The 15,421-nt window shown below is 47.9% G+C and overlaps 1 protein-coding gene across 3 annotated transcripts in view; it reads left to right on the top strand.

The window, feature by feature from the left end:
- Positions 1 to 15,421, top strand: part of PLEKHM2 (pleckstrin homology and RUN domain containing M2) — a 42,866-nt gene continuing 27,445 nt past the window's right edge. The window contains exon 1 of one of the 3 annotated variants that reach the window (XM_053576825.1): positions 1 to 325. In XM_053576825.1, coding sequence (XP_053432800.1) covers positions 266 to 325 — 60 coding nt within the window. In that variant the 5' untranslated portion in view covers positions 1 to 265. The remainder of the gene's footprint in view (positions 326 to 15,421) is intronic. The other 2 variants (XM_053576824.1, XR_008376965.1) reach the window with 2 other exon arrangements.

A 15,421-nucleotide genomic window follows, 5' to 3' on the forward strand; every position in this document is an offset into this window, starting at 1 on the left:
GGCGCCGCCCCGCCTGACATCAGTTCCTGCCGCCGCCGCCGCCGCCGCCGCCGCTCACAGCCCGCGGCCTCCTTCCCGCCGGCCGCGCTCCGGAGCCGCCGGGCCGCGGTGGAGCGAGGCGAGGGCCGGGCGGCGGGCGCCGGGCCCCGCGGCCGGCACGACGGAGCCCCCGCACGGCCGGCGGCAGCGGTTGGCGGCGGCCCCGGGCCCCCGGCGCGGGAAGCGGCGGCGGGGCTGCGGCGACGGCGGCGGCGACGGCAGCGCCATGGAGCCGCGGGAGGTGAAGGACCGGATCCTGGAGAACATCTCGCTGTCAGTGAAGAAGGTGAGCGCGGCCTCCCTTCCCGGCCGGGCCCGTGCCCGCCCGGCGCCCCTCACGCCTTCCGCGGCGGTCGCCCGGGCCGGCGCCCCCTCCTGCCGTCGGGACCCGGGCCCACCCTCCTCCCCTCCGCGACCCGGGGTTGGGGGCGTCCGGGATCCCGGGCCGGGGAGGGGAAGCGGGGCCGCTCACGTGAGCTGCGCAGCCTCCGAGCTATTTTTAAAGAAGAAAGTTGAGGTCAGCACCCGGAGAGCTTCCCCAAGCCCGGCCTCGGGCGCGCCTTCCCGAAGGGGACGGCAGCAGCTCCGGGGAAGCTCCCGGGAAGAGCCCGCCGGCAGCTGCATCCTCGCACCGCCCGGTCGCGTCGCCACGGTCAGGGTGAAGGCCGGTGACAGCAGCTCCCAGCTTCCCCAGTCCTGTGTCCTGGCACATCGCCTGTGGTCCCGGAAAGCCCCCTGAATAATCTTGCCCCAGGATGGCAGTTTTGAAGAGGCTCGTTGCGGAGCTTTGGTTGAGAGCCTGAAGTACCTGGGAATTCCGTTGGGATGGTGATCCGTGGAACTGGGTGACACCACAGACACTTGGGAGCTTGCAGCAGTAGTGATGAATGTCCCAATTCCAGGTAGAAATGAGTGCGGTGGCTTGACGTCAAGGGCATGTATTTGTGATGAGGTCACTTTCTCTGAAAAATGGTCCTGTGCCAGAGGTAGATAGAATTCATATGGGCTGAAAACTTAAATGGCCAAACTAGAAAGGATTTCCCCCCATTTGAATTCCTGACTCACTCGATAATCTCAGAAACTGAAGGAAAAAAAAATGATTTGGGTGGGGGAAAGACTCACTAGGTTACTTTTACTACTTCAGGGGAACCAAAACGAGAATTATTAGGTCAACCATATACTTAAATAACTTTTTCCCACTTAAATTCCTCAAAAGTGACACAGGCAAGTAATTTGACCTTTTGTAAAGATAAATGTGGCTGAAACAGAAAAGTGGATCCCAAATTGCTCTTACTAAAAGCACAACTACAAGTAACATTGCAGAGATCCAGCAAAAGTTTTGTTTGTTTTCCTGAGCTTTGGTAATGCATTGGGGTGCAGTTTTTGCTTACTCAAAAGAGTGCAAAATGAGCAAATACTTTGTTCAAAAGCAATGCATCTTTCATAATGGAAGAGAAAGGAACATAGGTGATCTTTCTAATCTAATCTGGATTATGGCTTCAGGTAGACTTAAGTATTTTGTCTTTGGATTTCAAACCAATAAATGGGAAAGTTCCTAATACAGAGGTGGTAGTCGTGGGCACCCTGTTACGTGTGTAGGCAAGGATCTTTGAAAGGTGGAGATCCACTTTGTAAATCAGGCTGTCATTTATGAAAGAGTTGGGTGTGTTTGTCAAGGTGCTTATAATTGTATGTGTTTTGACAAGCACGTTTTATTGAGGTGTAACTCACCCCAGAATATATAAGTCACACACTAAAAACTGCAAACACATCCCTAGGTATATCACAGCCAAAGGCATGACTAGCATCATGGTTGGGAACACGGTGTCTAGGGTCTGGCTCAGTGGGTTGAATCCTCACCTTGGCAATTAATAGCCCTGTAGCCTTGGGCAGGTTCCTTAACCTCTCCATGCCTCAGTTGCCTTATCTGCAAGCAGGGAAAAAATTAGGGTTGTGAAGACTTAATGAAAGTATGAAGGCCGAGTGCAGTGGCTCACACCTGCAATCCTAGCACTCTGGGAGGCCCAGGCAAGTGGATTGCTTGAGCTCATGAGTTGAAGACCAGCCTGAGCAAGAAGCAAGACCCTGTCTCTAAAAAATAGCCATGCATGGTGGTGGGCCTCTGTCGTCTCAGCTACTCTGGGGGCTGAGGCCAAAGGATTGCTTAAGCCCAAGAGTTTGAAGTTGCTGTGAGCTATGATGCTATGGCACTCTACTGAGGGTGACAAAGTGAGACTTTGTCCCATCCCAAAAAAAGAAAAAGAAAGAAAGGAAAAGGAAAGAAAAGAAAAAAATAGGCGGCGCCTGTGGCTCAGTCGGTAAGGCGCCGGCCCCATATACCGAGGGTGGCGGGTTCTAAACCCGGCCCCAGCCAAACTGCAACCAAAAAATAGCTGGGCGTTGTGGCGGGCACCTGTAGTCCCAGCTACTCGGGAGGCTGAGGCAAGAGAATCGCTTAAGCCCAGGAGTTGGAGGTTGCTGTGAGCTGTGTGAGGCCACGGCACTCTACCGAGAGCCATAAAGTGAGACTCTGTCTCTACAAAAAAAAAAAAGAAAAGAAAAAAATAGAAAATATATAGAGCATTTAGCATGTTTTTTATTTTTATTTACTTTTTTTTTTTGTGCCGCGGCATCAGCCTAGCTTACAACAATTTCAAACTCTTGGGCTCAAGTTATCCTCTTGCCTCAGCCTCCCAAGTAGCTGGGACTACAGGTGCTGTCTACAATGCCCAGCTATTTGGCATCATTCTTGACCCAGTCTTAACTGGTAGCTTTTTTGTATACAATAAAGAGCCATTTCCTCACTTTTACAAGGTTTGACAAAGGCAAGAGTGCCTCACCACCTAAAGGTTGTTATATAACACCAGTTGTTTTTGTTAGTCACTTCCTTTGTGTGCTTTGTGTGTTTGTTTCAGACAACTGTAATATGATTCTTGCATTGTGAAGTATGATTGATTTTTCTGTATCAGAGCATCTGCTTCTAATAGGAATCAGTTTTGCTTGCAGCAAGTCTTCAGTGTCCAATGCTGTCTGATTGGTCCTTAAATGCTGCTCTTCCTAAATTTGTTGCATAGCACCTTCAGAGTTGCTTTGGCTTTTTTTTTTTTTTTTTTGTAGAGACAGAGCCTCACTTTATGGCCCTCGGTAGAGTGCCGTGGCATCACACAGCTCACAGCGACCTCCAACTCCTGGGCTCAAGCGATTCACTTGCCTCAGCCTCCTGAGCAGCTGGGACTACAGGCGCCCGCCACAACGCCCGGCTATTTTTTTTTTGGTTGCAGTTCAACCGCGGCCGGGTTTGAACCTGCCACCCTTGGTATATGAGGCCGGCACCTTACTGACTGAGCCACAGGCGCCGCCCTGGCTTTTTTTTTTTCATCTTACCACCAGTAAAATGGTCTTACTGGGCCTTTTATAGTGATGTTGCATGAAGAAAATCAGATGTGTATTTCTGCAACAAAAGATCCATTGTATATGACTATATTTGCAGAATATTTTAGAACTTTTTATTAAAATATAATATGCAGACAGAAAAAGTGCACGGATCCTAGGTGTACAGCTCAATGAGTTCTTACAAAGTGAACAAAGCTGGACTCAGTGGCTCAGGCCTGTAATCCTAGCACTCTGGGAGGCCAAGGCGGGTGGATTGCCTGAACTCACAAGTTTGAGGCCAGCCTGAGCCAGATTGAGACCTCATCTCTAAAAATAGTCAGGTGTTGTGGTGAGCGCCTATAGTCCCAGCTACTTGGGAGGCTAAGGCTAGTGAATCGCTTGTGCCCAAGAGTTTGAGGTTGCTGTGAGCTGTGATGCCACAGCATTCCAATGAGGGTGACAAAGTGAGACTGTCCCAAAAAAAAAAAAAGAAAAATCCCAAAGTGAACACCCTCACATATCCAGCACCCAGACCAAGAAACAAAACATGACCGTTACTGCAGAACACCCCCATCCCACCTTTTTTCCTGTCTCAGAAACTACACCCTCGAGATAACCACTATCCTCAAGCAATATTGTTGAGTTCGGCTATTTTCACAGCTAGATTTTGTGATAATGCACACCCATTATCACACCAGAGAGGTGAAATAGCTATTATCCCACCGCGATCCAAGGGTACCTTGTGTTCTGATAGGGAGACAAGATTCTTGGGAGCTAGAGAAAACTGGAGAGTTGAATATTTAGTTAACACAATTATTATTTTTTTGTGTTTAATTGAGGCAGAGTCTCACTTTGTACCCTCTATAGAGTGCTGTAGCGTCATAGCTCACAGCAACCTCAAACTCTTGGGCTCAAGTGAGTCTCTTGCCTCAGTCTCTCTAGTAGCTGGGACTATAGGAGCCCGCCATGACACCCGGCTATTTTTTTTTTTTTGGGTTTAGCAGGCCTGGGCCGGGTTCAAATCCACCAGCCCCAGTGCATGTGGCCGGCACCCTAACCACTGAGCTCAGCCTAGCCTAGTTAGCACAATTAGGTGTAAATGATAATAAAAAGCAAGTTCCATATGTTCTTGAAAGGAATGGGTAGCAAAAGTATCCAGGCGCTGCTAATAAAGCCTATGGTTGCTGGTTTGTTAATAAAGAGAAATATACAAGTCAAGAAGGGTGCTGGCCTTTTGGATTTTGGCACGTGGCTGTTTCTTCCCCAGGGGTGGGAAGGTAGTGGTTTTCAGGAGAGTTTTGTTTTCCAGGAGCTGTCGAGTGTCTTTTGAATATTCATCAATACGAACAAAGGCTCTGTGCTGGAAGCAGCAGCCTCTGACCTCCAAGAGTTTGTGTATTGATTGAGGGGGAGAGAATGATAAAAAATAACTAGGGCAAAGAGAAACTCTTAAAGAAAGAGGGCTTAACTGAGACTTGACGAATTGGTAGAATTCAGAGAAAGAGAAGACAGGCATTCAAGATAGAAGCCCCCTAAGCATCCCCAAGGAAGTGGGGTCCTCCAGATGGTCTTCTGAGGACAGTGAGGAAACTGACCCGTCCTCAAGAGTGCTGAGGGGTCTGCAGATTTGTTTAGGAAGTGCTTTCTGTGCAAGCCTGTGGCCTAGTGGATACAAATGCAGGTTCCAGAGGAGACCGGGGCATGGGTTTGTATTCTGGGTTTGTCACTGACCATGTGGATCCTGACAAATGACTGGACCTCTGCTGGCGTCAGCAGCCAGAATCTACTCATAGTGTTATAATGAGAATTCCATAACGTGAAATAATGCACTTACAGCACTTAGCACGATACCTAGCAGACAGTAAGGCCTAAATATCAATAAAATATTAGCCACCATTACTATCTTGCAAGCATCTGTGAGGACTCCGCAGTTTACTCTCGGGTGGTGTTCAGTGAAAGTCTTACACTACACTGATCTGTTTCTTCATGCTCAGGAGTCAGCAAATTTTTTCTTAAAAGACCAGATAGAAAATATTTTCATGCTCTTTGGTCTTTGTTGAAACTACTCAGTTCCTCTTAATAGCAACCAAGCATATATGGGTGTGGCTATGTTCCAATAAACCTTTATTTACAAAAATAGGTAGCAGGGTGGCACCTCGTGGCTCAAGGAGTAGGGCGCCAGCCCCATATACCAGAGGTGGCGGGTTCAAACCCGGCCACCGCCAAAAACTGCAAAAAAAAAAAAAAAAAATAGGTAGCAGGTGAGGCGGCTTATTCCTGAAATCCTAGCACTCTTCAAGGCCGAGGCTGATGTATCATCTGAGCTCAGTAGTTCAAGACCAGCCTGAGTAAGAGTGAGATCCTGTGTCTAAAAATAGCCAGGCATCGTGGCAGGCACTGTAGTCCCAGCTACTTGGGAGGCTGAGGCAAGAGAATCGCTTAAGCTCAAGAGTTTGAGTTTGCTGTGAGCTGTGACACCATGGTACTCTACCCAGGGTGACAGAGTGAGACTCTTTGTCTCAAAAAAAAAAAAAGTAGCAGGCAGGATTTCAACTGGTAGGCAGTGGTTTATACACACACACACACACACACACACACACGTGTGCATAAAAGAAAGTCCTCACCTGGGTAAGCTGAGATCACTCCCAGAGAATTTGGTGTGACTGGTCCTATAGTTAACATGTTTTTCCTGATTACATTGGGCTATGGAGTAAATATAGTGAACAATATATCATTGGCAATCACATCATGTGTACATAGTGAACAAGGCAGATAAGGTCTCTGCCCTCATAATGGAGCTGATGTTCTAGGAGAAGAAGGGTAACAAATCAGTAGAAGACAAATAGAGAGATGATTTAGATTGTGGTGTTATGAAGGCATTATTAGGCAGAGCCTTCCTAATAATTAATGAAGAATTGGCAGGTAAGTTTTCTTTGGTGGAGGTAGTCAGGGAAGGCTTCTTCCCTAAGATGGTGATGGTGATGTTGCATCCAGCAAGGAACACTGACTAGGATAAGAGAATGAAAACTTTTTTCAGGGTGGCCCCTGTGGCTCAAGGAGTAGGGCGCCGGTCCCATATGCCGGAGGTGGCCGGTTCAAACCCAGCCCCGGCCAAAAACCACAAAAAAAAAAAAAAAAAAAAAAGAAAACTTTTTTCAATAAGTAGCTATTTTAAAAATACAAATAATGCTGGGCGTGGTGGCTCAGGCCTGTAATCCTAGTATTCTGGGAGGCTGAGTTGGGTGGATTTCTTGAGATCGAGAGCAGCCTGAGCAAGAGCAAGACCCTTGTGTCTACTATAATAGAAAAACTGGCTGGGTGTGGTGGTGGGTGCCTATCATCCCAACTGCCTGGGAGGCTGAGGCAAGAGGATCACTTGAGCCCAAGAGTTTGAGGTTGCTGTAAGCTGTGATATCACAGCACTCGACCCAAGGTAACAGAGTGAGACTCTGTCTCAAAACAACAATAAAAAACTCAGAAATAACAAATGAAAATAGTTTCCTCTTTTTCCTCCCCTTAAATGAGATAAATGAATTGTATTACAATTGTCACAAATGGGTAGTGACAATCTTTTTTTGGTCTACCCACTTCAGTTTAGGCAGATACTTAGCACCCCACCAGTGTAGGCCCTGGGTGAGGTTCTATTTCCAGCTGGGCACACCCTGTCTGGAGCAGGAGTCTCCCAATCCGGATTGAGATCTGCTGGCGCTAGTGAGTGAGCTGCAGCTGTTGTTCAGCCCAGGCTACGGTGCTGCTAAAGAGGCTGCCTTGGGTGGCAGACTTTTCCCCATATTTCTGCTCCTTCAGATAGATTAGATCTGCAGCACATTAAAAATTAGCTGGGGCAACTCATTCCCAGGGAGGGCTGGTAGGTAGATAGATGTGAGAATTATATTGACTATTTAGTTTGGATCAATAGTTTTGTTCTCTCTGGCTTTACAGAAAAACTCTTAAAAGAGTTTTAAAGTTCTCAAAATCTCTAATGACCTGAGTCACCAGAGCAAAGATCTAAATAAAATAATATCTATACACACATTTTGTAAACTGAAATGCTGAGGATCACTGTGCCTTCTCCCCGCCTCCTAGCCTTCTCTGTAGTTATTTCTCTGCTCCTTTTCTCTCTCCCAGAACAGAGGCTATGTGATGAGAGCTGGAAAGGACCTGAAGGTCCCCAGCCAGTAACCATGTGATGTATACTGCGGGGATCTCCACCCCATGAGGACCCCACCCAGGCCCAGGAGTAGATACTAGTGGAGAAGTGATAAACTGGTTTCTCGGAGCACTGCCCATTCGTTGTTTTTTTTTTTGAGACAGTCTCACTTTGTCACCCTCGGTAGAGTGCCATGGCGTCATAGCTCACAGCAACCTCAAACTCTTGGACTTAAGCGATTCTCTTGCCTCAGCCTCCCAAATAGTTGGGACTACACATGCCTGCCACAACACCTAGCTATTTTTAGAGACAGGGTCTTGTTCTTGCTCAGGCTGGTCTGGAACTTGTGAGCTCAGGCAATCCACCCGCCTCAGCCTCCCAGAGTGCTGGGATTACAGGCATGAACCACCACGCCTGGCTACCCATTCACTTTTTTCTTTTTTTGCAGTTTTTGGTGGGGGCTGGGTTTGAACTCACCACCTCTGGTATATGGGGCCGGTGCCCTACTCCTTTGAGCCACAGGCGGCACCCTACCCATTTACTTTTCCTTCTTTATTTATTTATTTATTATTTTTTTTGAGACAGAGTTTCATCTTGTCGCCATTGGTAGACTGCCGTAGTGTCACAGCTCACAGCAACCTCCAGCTCTTGGGCTTAGGTGATTCTCTTGCCTCAGCCTCCCAAGTAGCTGGGACTACAGGCGCCCGCCTACACCCTGGGCCTTTTCTGTCCATGGTGTGGCTCTAGCTTAGGCCTGTCCAGATTGAAAGGCTCCATTTGATGATTTGAGGCCAGGCAGAAACTCACCTGGGGTTAGACAGAAACAGGCTGTTCAAATGGGGTGGACCACACTTGACTCTGTGGTCACTCTGGAGTTTCAGATGGAGTCTTGTTGATTCCTGTGGGTCTCTCTCAAAACTCATCCAGCTGGAGCCCAGTGTGAAAAGAAATTCTCAGCAACATTGAAAATGTGCTGCCGGGCGGCACCTGTGGCTCAAGGAGTAGGGCGCCGGTCCCATATGCTGGAGGTGGCGAGTTCAAACTCAGCCTTGGCCAAAAAAATCACCAAAAAAAAAAAATAAATAAATAAAATAAAGCTGATTTAAAAAAAAAAAAAAAAAAAAAAGAAAATGTGCTGCCAGCTGACAAAAGTGTTAGGTGTGGAAACCAATATTGAGTTAAGACGTGCAGTGGCATATATGAGTGTAACCTAATTCTTTGTACCTGTAAGACATACATGAGGCCAAGCACTGCAGCTCACACCTGTAAGACATACATGCCCAAAATGAACACTGCAGACTTGAGAGGTTAGAATGACCCACCCACGGGAGGCTGAGGCAAGAGAATCGCTTAAGCCCAGGCGTTGGAGGTTGCTGTGAGCTGTGTGAGGCCACGGCACTCTACTGAGGGCCATAAAGTGAGACTCTGTCTCTACAAAAAAAAAAAAAAAAGAATGACCCACCCAGGAGCCTCATGCCCCTACAAATGCCAACCTTCTCCCCCGAGCATTCACACTCTGAACACCAGCTCCTTTCTTTCTACGTTCTCCCCACTCCTTTGGGTCTTCCTCTGTGGCTCAGGCTAGAGTGCAGTGGTGTCATTATACCTCATTGCAACCCCAAACTTGGGAGCTCAAGCGATCCTCCCGCCTCAGCCTCCTGAGTAGCTGGGACTATAGGTGTGTACCACCATGCCCAGCTAATTTTTCTATTTTTAGTAGAGATGAGGTCTTACTCTTGTTCAGGCTGATCTCAAACTACTGACTTTCAAGCAATCTACCCACCTCAGCCTCTCAGAGTTGCTGAGATTACAGGTGTGAGCCACAGTGCCTGGCCTCATATATGTCTTACAGGTACAAAGAATTAGGTTACACTGATTGTATTTGTTAGGTAAAGCCCCTCTTATAATTGTGTCCCACCCCCAAAAGGTGTGCCATATACCCTAACCCCGGGGTCCTCAAACTGCGGCCCGCGGGCCACATGAAGCGGTGTGATTGTATTTGTTCCTGTTTTGTTTTTTTACTTCAAAATAAGATATGTGCAGTGTGCATGGGAATTTGGTCATAGTTTTCTTTTTTAAACTATAGTCCGGCCCTCCAACAGTCTGAGGGACAGTGAATTGGCCCCCTGTTTAAAATGTTTGAGGACGCCTGCCCTAACCCCTCATCCCCCTGCCCCCCACCTTGAATTGATTTGAGTTTTTCTCTTATGAAGGTATGTGTATTATATTGTCTATTGGCTTTGTATTAGGATTGAGTACATTGGATTCTTGCTTCTCTGTTCTTGTGATACTTTACTAAGAAGAATGTATTCCAACTGTCCTTGGGAGTCCTAACTCTCCTTTCCAGTCTTGCCCTCGTGATTGCTGCTTGCTCAAGGTGCACATGTCCTAGAAAGTCCATCTGAGGCAGGCAAATAAGGACGATTTCTGGGAGTGGCCTTTTAGCTGGAGCTGAAAATTCAGGTCATTGATCTGTTGGTTGTTATAACCATCCCGGGTCTGAGAGCGCCTCCTGACCTCTTGTCAGTGAAGCAGCCACCTTTCTACACAGATATTCTCCCCTGTTTTATGTTCTGTGATTTATCATCTTCACCCTTGCTTATAAGTCTTTATGAATGTCATTGAAATACATGTCCATAAGAAAGAAGGTATTGGCTCGGCGCCCGTAGCACAGTGGTTACGGTGCCAGCCACCAACACTGAGGCTGGCGGGTTTGAACCCAGCCCTGGCCAGCTAAATAACAATGACAACGGCAACAAAAAAATAGCCGGGTGTTGTGGCAGGTGCCTGTAGTCCCAGCTAGTTGTGAGGCTGAGGCAACAGAATCGCTTAAGCCCAGGAGTTTGAGGTTGCTGTGAGCTGTGACACCACGATACTCTACGGAGGGCGACATAGTGAGGCTCTGGCTCAAAAAAAAAAGAAAAGAAGAAGAAGAAAGAAGGTATTAATTACCTATATCCCTCCTCCTCTCTGGAGAACTGTGTTTAACATTTGGAACTAACCAATTCCAAGAAACCCAATAAAATGTGGGGGCAAGGAGAGGAACTGATGTACACTTCAACCCCACAGACACCTCCAAACTTGATTTTCAGCAGCACTCAATCTTCACTGTTCACACTTTCGCCCCCAGTTCTTTGCTTTTGGTGTCCACAGTCTGCTGAGGCATGAGTGTAGGAACGTGTTGAGAGGAAGGGGAGGAATGACCCCAGAGGAATCTTGACATTCAGTGTTTTCAGCACCTGCTGTGTGCAGGGCCCCCCTCGCTAGACCTTCCAAATGCATTTCCTCAGCCAGTGTGACAGGAGACTTGCAGGACGGCTTGTGACGCCTGTTTAACACATGAGGAAAATGGAGTTTAGGAGAAGTAACTTGCCCAAGGTTATGCAGAGCTGGGATTGGTACCATTTTCTGGCTCTTGCTCTTTCCATTTCTCTGAGCCTTTTCCATCTCCATTGTGTTGGTTGAGTTTTTTAGGTTTTTTGTTTTTTCTTTCTTTTTGATACGGAGTCTCACTATGTTGCCCCCAGTAGAGTGCTGTGGCATTATAGCTCACAGCAACCTCAAACTCCTGGGCTCAAGTGATTCTCTTGCCTCAGCCTCCCAAGTAGCTGGGACTACAGGCGCCCGCCACAATTCCCTGCTGTTTTTTAGAGATAGGGTCTTGCTCTTGCTCAGGCTGTCTCGAACTCCTGAGCAATCTGCCCATCTCGGCCTCCCAAAGTGCTAGGATTACATGTGTGAGCCACCATGCCTGGCCATGTCGATTGGTTTTGAAATGATAACAGATAATATGTCCCCATGGGGACGGCGCCTGTGGCTCAAGGAGTAGGGTGCCGGTCCCATATGCCGGAGGTGGCGGGTTCAAACCCAGCCCTGGCCAAAAACCAAAAAAAAAAAAAAATATGTCCCCATGGGTCAGTCTGTGGGCTGGCCATCCATAAAACAACCCAATAGTTGTTGAATGGCTACTATATACTGAGCACTCTTATACTCACTAGGAATCAGCAGCGAACAAATCATACCCAGCCCCAGCTCCCAAGAAGCTAATATTCTAGAAGAAGAGACAGACATCGCACAAATTACAGTGGTGTAGATGTTTACCTCATATTATGGATTTATAATCTGTGAAGTTCTCACCATGCTTCCTAATTCTGTATCTATATTTTCAACCTATAAAGCATCTATTTTTCTATTAGAGACAGGGTCTTGCTCTGTTGCCCAGATTGGGGTACAGTGGCCTGATCACAGCTGACTATAACCTTTTTTTTTTTTTTTTTTTTTTGAGACAGAGCCTCAAGCTATCACCCTGGGTAGAGTGCTGTGGCATCACAGCTCACAGCAACCTCAAACTTAAGAGATTCTCTTGCCACAGCCTCCCAAGTAGCTGGCACCCATCACAACACCGGCTATTTTTTGGTTGTAGTTGTCATTGTTTGGCAGGCCTGGGCCGGATTCAAACCCTCCAGCTCTGGTTGTATGTGGCTGGCGCCTTAGCCGCTGGAGCTCCAGGTGCCACCCAGCTGACTATAACCTTGAACTCTTGTGCTCGAGTGATCCTCCTGCCTCACCCAGTAGTAGCTGGACTACAGGTATGTGCCACCACACCCAGCTAATTTTTAAATATTTTTATACAGACAGGCATCTTGCTATGTTGCTCAGGCTGGTCTTGAACTCCTGTCCTGAATCAATCCTCCCACCTTAGCTTCACAAGGTGAAGATTACAGGCTTGAGGTCACAGGCATGAGTCAACTTGCCTGGCCCCTGTGAAGTATCTAACTATATTATAATAAAAAAATAAAACCTGTATTATAATACAAAGGGCTTGGAATAGAGGTAAGGGTCTCCCTAAGAACCTCCAACCTAACATTATGATTTAGACAATGACTCGGTCATTTTCCTTGGCAGTGCGTTGGTCATCTGGGTAGGGGAGCACCCACAAGGTCACCTTGCAGGAAGAGCAGAGGAAAAGGGAAGTGATAGGACCAAGCAGAGCCAACCAGTGCTTTGCAAGTCTGGTTAAAATGAGGCTCTGAAAAACTCCGTTCTCCTGGCAGCGTCGCACACAACACTGAGGGTGAAGTGCCCAGAAGACAGCTCAGAGTTTCTGCCAGCTCCTGCTTCCATCCCAGTGGTGGGAGGGCAGAGTAGAGTCGTGTGTACTGCATGTTCTTCTGGGCCACCGACTGGCTTCTAGGTCTCTCGTGTTTGCCTAGGGACCACTTGGCAGAACCACTTACCATTTTCCTCCCCATCTTGAAAGGAGTCCTTGGTCCTTCCATATAAAGTCAAGCCCCGTGCTGAGTTTCGAGGCAGAGGAATTGTAGTACCTTGAGGTTTAGACACTCCCTTTCCAGGAAGGGGAGACACTTAACTGTTTTTGGAAACTGTATTCTGTTAAATTACCCATGAGATCTGTGCCCAAGTAGGCTACTTGCCTTCAGCTATCAATGTTCCTACATCCTGCCCCCCAAAGAAAGCACAGGAAAATGGAACCCATGGATAATTCAAGTACCTGCTTTTTTCAGCTTTCCTCCTGAGTGTTTTTCAACAGAGCTGTCAGTCAAGCAGAGAGCCTGCCACCCCTCCAATAAATGAATGGTTGGGAAGCATCAATTTCACCGAACTTACTTAAAGAAAGATGCAGGCCCACGTTACCATGATAGACCCACCCTTTATGACAATTCTGCATGTGGAGCTGCAGTCAGTCCAAGGATACTGTACAGCCCCCTGCCCTGCAAAGACATCATGACTAAAGGACAGCTGTTTTCAGACCAAGAAATTGGTTGGTTATTTCTGAATCATAGGGTCTCTGATTGGCTCTCATGCAGGGGTCATTTCTGGGCTTTCTTGCTCTATAATCCACCATAATTGATTGCCACTGAGAAGGAAATATTTCCCAGGCTCAGGTGCAGTGGTATCTCAGGTGAGGGATTTTTATTGTTTTTATTGTTTGTTTTTTTGAGACAGAGTGTCACTTTGTTGCCCTGGGTCAGGGGTCCTCAAACTACAGCCCATGGGCCGCATGATGCAGTGTGATTGTATTTGTTCCCGTTTTGTTTTTTTACTTCAAAATAAGATATGTACAGTGTGCATAAGAATTTGTTCATAGTTGTTTTTTTTAACTATAGTCTGTCCCTCCAACAGTCTGAGGGACAGTGAACTGGCCCCCTATTTAAAAAGTTTGAGGACCTCTGCCCTGGGTTAAGTGCTGTGATGTCAAGCTCACAGCAACTTCAAACTCTTAGACTCAAGCGATCCTCTTGCTCCAGTCTCCTGAGGACTACAGTTGCCCACCACAGCACCCGACCATTTTTAGAGATAGGGTTTCATTCTTGCTCAGACTGGTCTCCAACTCCTGAGGTCAGGCAGTCCAGCCACGTTGGCCTCCCAGAGTGCTAGGATTATCGGTGTGAGCCACTGTGCCCAGCCTTCAGGTGAGGGCTTTTTTTTTTTTTTGAGGCAGAGCCTCAAGCTGTTGCCCTGGGTAGAGTGCTATGGCATCACAGCTCACAGCAACCTCCAACTCCTGGGCTCAAGCGATTCTCCTGCCTCCGCCTCCCAAGTAGCTGAGACTACAGGTGCTCACCACAATGCCCGGCTATTTTTTGGTTGCAGCCATTGTCGTTTGGCGGGCCTGGGCTGGATTCGAACCCACCAGTTCAGGTGTATGTGGCTGGCTCCTTAGCCACTTGAGCCACAGGCGCCAAGCCACAGGTGAGGGATTTTTTTTTTTATTATTTTTATTTATTTATTATTATTTTTTTTTTTTTGTAGAGACAGAGGCTCACTTTATTGCCCTCAGCTTACAGCAACCTCCAACTCTTGGGCTTAGCTGATTCTCTTGCCTCAGCCTCCCAAGTAGCTGGGACTACAGGCGCCCTCCATAATGCCTGGCTGTTTTTTTGTTGCAGTTTGGTTGGGGCCGTGTTTAAACCCACCACCCGGGCGGCGGCTGTGGCTCAGTGAGTAGGGCGCTGGCCCCATATGCTGAGGGTGGCAGGTTCAAACCCAGCCCCGGCCAAACTGCAACAAAAAAAAAATAGCCGGGCTTTGTGGCGGGCGCCTGTAGTCCCAGCTACTTGGGAGGCTGAGGCAAGAGAATCATGTAAGCCCAAGAGCTGGAGGTTGCTGTGAGCTGTGTGACGCCACGGCACTCTACCGAGGGCAGTAAAGTAAGACTCTAGCTCTACAAAAAAAAAAAAAAAACCGCCACCCTTGGTATATGGGGCCAGCGCCCTACCCACTGAGCCACAGGCGCCACCCAGGTGAGAGATTTTTAAATTAGAGTAAATCAGCAGCCTGTGGTTGTCTGGGATTGGTGTAGCAGCAGACACTTAGCAGCTGAAGCCTGTGATGACACTCTTCTGTTGTGCAGGATGGAAACAACTGGGACATTGGTGACCCTGTCCCCCAACTCCTACAGAGTGCCATCAGGGAAGCCCTGGGTGTGGACCATGGGCCCTGCTTCTGTGCCTTCCTGGGTGAGACACCACCATGAGGTTTCCAGCTGCTTCTAGCAGGTGCCCCACTAACCTCGCTATATCCCCAGGTGGGCTGTAGCAAAAGGAGTTCCAGTCCAAGGCTCTGCCGTAAAGTAGAAGGACCACTGGACAAGGCCGGAGGCTGCAGGAAGTATCTCTGGTCTCTCTGGGGCCCAGTCACCCCACCTTGAAAACAAAGGTTCTGGCTAGGCCATTATTTTTCTGATTTTCATCGCATTCAGTAATATTTCATTCACTGAAGACCTCACCCCCTCCCCACTCCCTGTCTCCCTTCCTGCACAGGGCATCTGCGCTGAATGGCGGTGCCCAGGAAACTCTGCTTCAGGACCACATGATTTCTAAGTCTCTTCTGTTCTTG

The sequence above is a fragment of the Nycticebus coucang genome, chromosome 22 (genome assembly GCF_027406575.1).
Source record: "Nycticebus coucang isolate mNycCou1 chromosome 22, mNycCou1.pri, whole genome shotgun sequence".
Lineage (NCBI taxonomy): Eukaryota > Metazoa > Chordata > Mammalia > Primates > Lorisidae > Nycticebus > Nycticebus coucang.